Source organism: Dromiciops gliroides, chromosome 3, assembly GCF_019393635.1.
Source record: "Dromiciops gliroides isolate mDroGli1 chromosome 3, mDroGli1.pri, whole genome shotgun sequence".
NCBI classification, from domain to species: Eukaryota; Metazoa; Chordata; class Mammalia; order Microbiotheria; family Microbiotheriidae; genus Dromiciops; species Dromiciops gliroides.
In genome coordinates, this window is record NC_057863.1 from 534,084,069 (window position 1) to 534,092,071 (window position 8,003).

General features: G+C 40.7%; 1 protein-coding gene across 1 annotated transcript; it reads left to right on the forward strand.

The window, feature by feature from the left end:
• Positions 1-25: 25 nt before the first annotated feature.
• SDHD (succinate dehydrogenase complex subunit D) lies at positions 26-7,370 on the forward strand. Its single transcript, XM_043991916.1, has 4 exons — positions 26-167; positions 483-590; positions 2,616-2,760; positions 6,759-7,370. Exons 1-4 carry the CDS (start codon positions 101-103, stop codon positions 6,922-6,924), a joined length of 486 nt encoding a protein of 161 aa, XP_043847851.1. The 5' UTR covers positions 26-100; the 3' UTR covers positions 6,925-7,370.
• The last annotated feature ends 633 nt before the right edge of the window (positions 7,371-8,003 follow it).

The window sequence follows — 8,003 nt, forward strand, 5'->3', positions numbered from 1 at the left end:
TCGCCCGGGTTCCGGTCATGTCAGCTTCCGGAGCGACAGCGTGGGAAGTGGTCCTAAGCGCTTCCGGGTCGTCGCGTGACCTTGAAAGTTTCGAGCAGATATGGCGTTGGCTGCGGCTGCGGCGCTGGGGCGCCTGAACCTTCTGAGCTGCGCCCGAGGGGGCCGAGGTGAGGGGACCGGCCAGTCGGGGGGCTCTGACCGCCGTCTCCCGCAATGGGCGGGAGGGGTCAGTACTCCAGCGGTCTCTGGAGCTCCTACGCCCGGAGGTGACGGGCTTCCTTCTAGCCCTCAGTGGCACTGAGCCCGTGACCCTGGTGAGGACCCGGATCAGCCGCTCGGCCCCTTCTGCCCCCTGAGCGGGCCGGGCTCGAGCCCGAGACTCCCCTGGGGCTGTGGGACCGAGGTGACTGGCTCAGAGCTAAGGGGACGAGGGCCCCACACCGCGGCTCCCCCCAGCAGTGTCGCTTTGCTTCTCTCCCCAGTTCTGCTCCTGGGCGCCCGGGTGGTCAGACCCGCCTTCGCCTCTGCGTCTCTGCCGGACCGGCCTGCCCCCGGAGGACGGCACGTCCACCTGTCTGCCAGCCGCTACTGTACGTCCTGCCCCTGGCCACTCTGGTCATCCCCCTCCAACCCCTGGCCCCCCAGGCCTCCATACCCCCAGACCCTCGACGTCCCGGACGAATCATCTAGTTCAGCCCCTTTGTTTATAAATGAGGAAACTGAGGCACAGAGCTAGGAAGTGACACGTCCGAAATGACCTGGGTAGTTTGACCCACAGATCTGCAGACTCCCAGACTCTTCCTGTCATCATTTAGCCTCCCCTAGTGTCAACATAGGGAAACGTCTCTTTTTAAAAAATGAAATGTCGAAACCCAAGACTTTCATTTTCAGAGACTCATTCTTTGGAGAGGAGTCATCCTTTAATATTTAGATCATTCAGAGGAGTCAACACAGTAATAGTCCACAACAGCAGATTATCTAAAACGGTTTGGGATGCGTTGTGTGCCCTAATTTAGGTGGATATTATAATCACTTGGCAGTCTTTAATAAGTCATTAATTTTTTTCCATTTTACATAACACATTGATCATTGGGTTTTTCCCATGTTACTATCTCCACATCTGGAAAGATTTAATGTTTTGTTTTTGCAGAAGTTCAAATCAAGTCAGCAAACATTAAGGGCCTATTATGTGCCAAGTCCTGCTAAGGGCTGGGGATATCCAAAGGACAGTTTTCTCCTCTTAAGGAGCTCACAGTAAATAACTATGTAGAAACAAGCTATTTATTATATGAAGGATAAGACAAAGATAATTTACAGAGAGGAAGGCACTAGCATTAAAGTTCAGGTTTCAGATTTTAGATTTAGAGCTGAAAGGAATTTAAGATCTCCAGCCACTTCATTTCATCAATTAGGAAACTGAAGGGGAGATGGGGTGAGATAGTAACTTGCCCAAGCTCACACAGGTTGTAAGTGCCAGAGTCAGAACTCATTTCAGATCCTTTTATATCAAATCCAGAGCTGCTTCCATTCTACCACCTTTAGGCTTCTTTCTCTTAGGTCAGTGTATTATTAGATCTTGATTCCTTTGAGCCCTTCTGTGAGACTACAGAAGTAGAGTGAGACTAGATGTAGTATAGTAGAAAAGGTGTTTAACTTTGAGTGAAAAGATCAGACATTTGGCACTTACTAGCTGTGTGACCCTGGGTAAGTCACTTAACCCTCATTGCCCCAACAGATAAAAAAAAAATAAAAGACCTGAGTTTGTGTACTGACTCACTACTGTATAACTTAGTAAATTCGTTTCTCTAATTCTTAGTTTTCTCATAGCATATCACATCTTTCCACTGATTATAGACAAGTCACGTAACCCTGAATCCAGTTTCCCAATGTAAAATATTTATTTGTTTTTTAAAACTGAACTTTGTGAATTATGCAGTCCTTATAAACATATGAACTGGTTGTTTTTGTTTGTTTTTCCCTCCAAATTGAAGTTTATACCTGTTTTTAAGTCTTGATTAAAATCAATTCATTATGGTCCCCCTCTCCCCAAAATACTTTGTAAAGCCAAAATTATTTGTGGCTTGTTTTAAAGTTAATCACAAATGATAGGATAATAAAGCAGACCAGAGTCTTCGAGTGGTATGCAGACTTTACTATTCTTTTTGAATTGGTTGGTTTTGAAAGAAAATTTTCATGATGGCCTTTGGCAGGGGAATGTGAACAACACACGTGGTTTATTTTCTGGCTGCAGAAATTTCATATCAATAAGAAAAGATGTTTAAAATGAACATGCCAAATATTCATCTCCATTTACAAAGTCTTCAACAAATGGTTGATTCTCCCATGATCATTTCATACCTTGCAAATACATAGAATGTTCTCTCCCCAAAAAGTAGGAGTCTTGTTCTTTGGAAAATGAAAGAACCTCCAGTTCCTGTTGATTGTTTCTAAGCCCCATATTCCTCTGATATTCTTTGTTAAATCTTTCTTGCATTTTGCTAGCCTCATAAATTGACTATTTGTGTTAACACATATTCAGGTTGAGAATGTGTCTTAACCTGCGCACCCACCCACTGCCCCCCCCCCCTTTCATATGGTTCTGGTCCTTTTTGTAGCTAACTCTAAGGCTGCATCTCTGCACTGGACTAGTGAGAGAGCGGTCAGTGTCTTGCTGCTGGGCCTGCTCCCAACTGCCTATCTGTTCCCGACCTCTGTGGTGGACTACTCATTGGCTGCAGTCCTCACCCTCCATGGTCACTGGTAAGCACAATATTCCTTCTGCACTGCTGTGTCTCTTCTGAGCCTGCTGTGTTTCAGTTGGTGGTGGACTGATTTCCCACTGGTTGAATTGTTTTAGCTATTCTAGTAAAATAGAATTACAAAAACTAGATTTGGACAATTTTATCCTCTCTCTCCCTTAAGAGATAGGTGGTAGGATTATTCCTTTGATGACAAAATGGGGAGAAATTCAGAGGCTGTGTCAGTTGTAGAAAAGGGGTTGCACTACCACTTCCTTCCTTTGTCATTGGAAACTTCAGTTCTCACTTCCTTCTGCTTTCAAGTTTCACTTTCCCTGCCTAGATTTTGAGAATGATGGCAAGAGTCAAGAAGACTCTAATTTCTAACATGGACTAGCTATTTCATTATGACAGACTCATCCTACGTATCTGAATCTCTCCATCCATATTTATAAATATAATCAGAATAATAATCTGTTTTGTCAGGCTCAACTGAGAAAATGAACAGGAAGTGTTTTAAGTGTGCCATGTTTGTCAGTTTTTATTTTACTTTAAAAATGTACAGTTAATGCTAATTGGGAAAGATTCATTTAAATTCATATGAAGTCAGCTATAAAGTGTTTAAAGAAATGAAACTTCATTACTCTGAAATATGCAGGCAATTAGAATATAAACAAAAAGAATGGGGTTTTGCCTTAATTTTTGGATAGAATGAATTGCAACAAACATAACATTTGTTTTTTAAATGGGTGCTTTTGAAGTGTTTGAATTAGTACCATATTAAGCTTTTTTGCCCTGGTCTCTTGTTCTACCCTTAACAGATGTTTCTTCATATGCTATAAAATAGTGGCAAAGCTAATAAATGGCAAGATTTAAAATTTCTACTTTAGCAATTCTTCATCTTCCTGAAAAATAAGCACTAAAGCATCAAAGAGGCTGATAAAGCTACGTTTCTGAGAGTTCTCAAAATCTGAAGAAGAAAATGGTGTGCAAGTGATTGAAAGCCAGGGCTTGGTTATAAAAATTTGTTTTCATTTCAGGTTTAAGGTTTGGGGCTTAAAAACCCTTTATTCCTGAGGAATGAGGGCCCCCTCCCCCCTCTTCCCTGAAATGTACTTCTACTGCTCCCTTGTTGATACTGCTGGTATCTTTACTGGTTTGAAGGTTGACTAAAGAATGAACAGTTCTATAGTTCTGGTTTGGGTTAGAGAGATAAAGGATTGAGAAGCAGGAAGATGAGGTTAAAAAAAATGAGTAGTAGAAATGGAAGAAGTGAATAGAGTTTACCTAATTTATTTTTTCTTCCCTGCATCAGCCAGTTGTAAATGGCTGACTATGCAATGCATAATGTTGGGGCAAAGAATTTTCAGATTTAGAATTCTTTTATACCGAAGTCTTATTTGGTTGCAGCATTCCTCTTCCTGGAACTCTTCATTGACTTTTTTTTTTTTGGTGGGCAACGAAGGTTAAGGACTTGCACAGGGTCACACAGCTAGTAAGTGTCAAGTGTCTGAGGCCGGATTTGAACTCAGGTCCTCCTGAATCCAGGACTGGTGCTTTATCCACTGTGCCACCTAGCTGCCCCCTTTTTATTGACTCTGTTGGTGAATCTAAAAGTTCAGATTCCTTAGCCAGGAATACCAATACAGAATACACAGTATGGTGCCACACTACTTTTCTCTGTTTATGCCCCAGCCAAACCCCATAGCTCACTGTCCTCCATACATGTCTTACCTTCATGCTTTCTTTACATTATTCCCTACACTTTGTAATGCCCTTCTCTGCCTACTGAGATCCTGCCCATGCCATTTCTTTTGTGAAAACTTTCTTGACCTCCCCAGTTAGTAATGTTCTTACCTAACTCTGAGATCTCTAATATTTTGTCTGTGCCTCTTAGGTATTTATCTTGTATTATAGCAATATTTGTATGTGTTATATACCTTTCCTAAACTGTGAGGGCAGGGAAACTTTGAATCAAGCCTGCTTCAGTGTTCTGTACACAAAAGAGGTGCTTAGTAACTGTGTACTGATTGAATAGTTCACATTTCCTGTAGCTCATGAAGGAGTCTGTTAACTGAAATAGTTGTTAGAAATGCTATTGGAGCATTCATTGGCATTTTAAAATACAGTAAAAGCTCATAATTATGATTCCAATAATTTATTTAAACCCTTTTGTTTCTTAACAAAACTTGACCCTGAGAAGTTAAATAACTCCTGTAATTTAAACTTATGTATCCTGGTAAGAAATGTCTTCTATTTAGAAAAGCTTCTACTAGCAACATAATTGCTGTTTCAAAATGAGTAAAAAATAGGAAGAAGCAAAGTTTTTTGTTTTTGTTTTTTGTCTAGACCTGTGATTTCACTGGTGTAGGAAATGCTCAGGTGCAGCAACTCCTGCTGCTTGAGCAGATCTACACTTGCTTTATAATTGAGTCTAGGTCACTGAGAGGTGTGAGTGATCTGCCAAAGGTCACACAGCCTGGGAGGCTGCTATCTATCTGATATACCTTGCAGCTTCTCAGTGATCAATTATTCAGGATAAACAGTTTTTCTTGATTCTCAAATTGTTAAGGGAAATATAGAAGGGGAGAATATATAGATGAATGCTATTTGCCAGAGAGAGTAGGCCCTTAATAAATGTATGTTGATTGACTAAATAGTTACTAAAATATTTTCATTTACTTTCTGATTTACTCTTTTATGCCGTAGTTTTTCGTTTTTGTTTTGTTTTTGTAGGGCAATGGGGATTAAGTGACTTGCCCAGAGTCACACTGCTAGTGCCAAGTGTCTGAGATTGGATTTGAACTCAGGTCCTCCTGAATCCAGGGCCAGTGCTTTATCCACTGTGCCACCTAGCTGCCCCCTATGCCGTAGTTTTTTAAACAATACAACCATTTCTAATTAATGACACATAACAAATCAAATGCTGTCTGAATTGTCATATATTCAGAATTGCTGGATTTAGTTACCTTGCTGTTTTCAAATGCCAGCCAACAGGAAGAGAGTAAACAGTATGGAACCAATAACATTTCTGATAAATGCTCCAATTAATATTTACCTATGTAGAAGTCTGGCACCAGAATTGGGCAGGTTGGTGGTGGTGGAGAACAGGTCTTCTTTTAGCATATCACCTAAAGGATACACACTCCAGTCGTGGACTAATGGTTCTCTCCACAGGCCTGAGTTATTTTAATGATTGTGTACCGATTGGAATGACGCCACCTGCTGGAGACTTACTGTAGAAGAGTTCTGCCCATGAAGCGAAGGTCTTTGAGGGCAAGACCAGGAGTCTTTTCTTTGGAAAAGGAAGTGACGTGGGCTAGTGGGAGGAGGAAGGAAGAGACTGGCTCTCAGGCTCGCTCTCTTGCCTTGGGACTCTGGTGGAGAGTGGAGCTAGAAATGTGCTCTCCCTTTAATAGATAGGAATCTAGGCCTTTCTCTCTCTTTACCAAATTCTTATTCTCCTTAATAAATGCTTAAAAGTCTAACTCTTGCTAAAGCTTATAATTTATTGGCGACCACTTATTAAATGTTTTAGACAGACTAGCTAGAATTTTAGCCCTTAACAATTGTCTGGTTTGTACATGGTCCCTCTTGGACTTTTTTTTGTTTGATATACTAACTGAGCCAAGTAGATTGGTAACCATCAGGGCTTGTGGATATTATCTCCAGTATAAGTCTCCCTGAGCATTATAATTCTGAGAGTGTAGGTTTCAGTTAGGTTTCATTTAGAACTTCTTGCTTCCTTCTTCTTTAGTTATGGTTCTTGTTACCATGAATTGGGTTTTTTAAACTTTTTTATCAAAGTGGGATAAGAGTATTACATTCTACTTATAAAAATAACCATATACAAAAATCCCTGAAGAGATAGAAAAGATTAATCTAGTGGTAGGAGCTGAGGAAGATGATAAAATACTTGGCTAGTTCTTGTTAGTAGCAAAGTCAATATGAAAATGCCCTCTTAAATGTCACCTGTTATTTTTAGCTTGTACTATGGTAGAATTTTTTCTTTCTTTTCAGGGGTCTTGGACAGCTTGTTACTGACTATATTCATGGAGACAAGTTGGTGAAAGGAGCCAATGCAGGTCTCTTGACACTCTCAGCTGTGACCTTTGCAGGACTCTGCTATTTCAACTACCATGATGTGGGCATCTGCAAAGCTGTTGCCTTGCTGTGGAGCCTCTGAACTTCCTGAGAAAAGAAATGATTGTACACCCATTGCCTCTGCTCTATCACATTATTAACCAATGAAAATGAGAGGAAAGTAGCAGTGAACTTCTCTGATGAGACCTTCCCTGTTCTCCAGTCAGGCACAGGTATTTCAACAATTGGTCTCTATGAGAAATACAATCCAAGAAGGATTGGATGAAGGAAATTGTGAGATTAGCTTGTGTTCCAAGTTCTGATGAGTCACTAAGTTGTCTCAGGTTCTCGCTAGGTTTATATCTTGGTTAACCATTGTAAGTTGCCACATTTTAATTTACTGATTTCTTAAGAATTCATTTATACATCATTCTTTTGTGACTGGATTTGTCCAGCAGCCCTAACCCTCTTATAATTCTTGTTCTTTGGAATACTGGGCAAAAGAGGACATTTTGTTAATTCATATAATAAAAAATTTGCAAGAAAGGACACCATGTGTTTTATTTTGAGAACCTTTCGTCTCTTTGCACAGTTCAGATGTCTTTACTGTTTTGTGACTTAAGGAAAGCTTGAAGTTAGGAGAGTGCTGATGCCTGTATTCTTTTTATTGTTAATCTCGTTAATTGTATTAGAACTAGGGTTCCCCCATCTCCCAAAATAGGGATTAATTTACCTTGAAAAACATAAAAACTGTCCCTTGGTTTTAATTGGCCCCTGCCTCTCTTGGTTTAGCTTCCTGGTCATCTAAGGACATAAGTAAATCCTATTCATAGAGTCAGGGCTTCTTCAGCTTGGTAGATTTCTGAAGATTATGCAAGTCACCATATCCTGTCATGCTGACCAGACCAAATGGAGTTGAGGGGCTTAAGTGCCACTGTTTCCCTGTTGCATATTCTTACTGTATTAAGACAAAGTAAACCTCCTTTTGTTAACTGTTCAGTGACTTATGAATGTTTCACATCTTAATATCCATACTGAGTAAAGTGCCACTGTTAAGTCCACCTGTAACACCAAATTTGCAAGTCTTAAGAGAAAGGTAGGAGAGTAGATTGTATGAATTGGAGGCAGCTGAGTGTCTGGAGCCCAGACTGGGGAGAAAAGCATTTCTAAAAGTAAGACTGG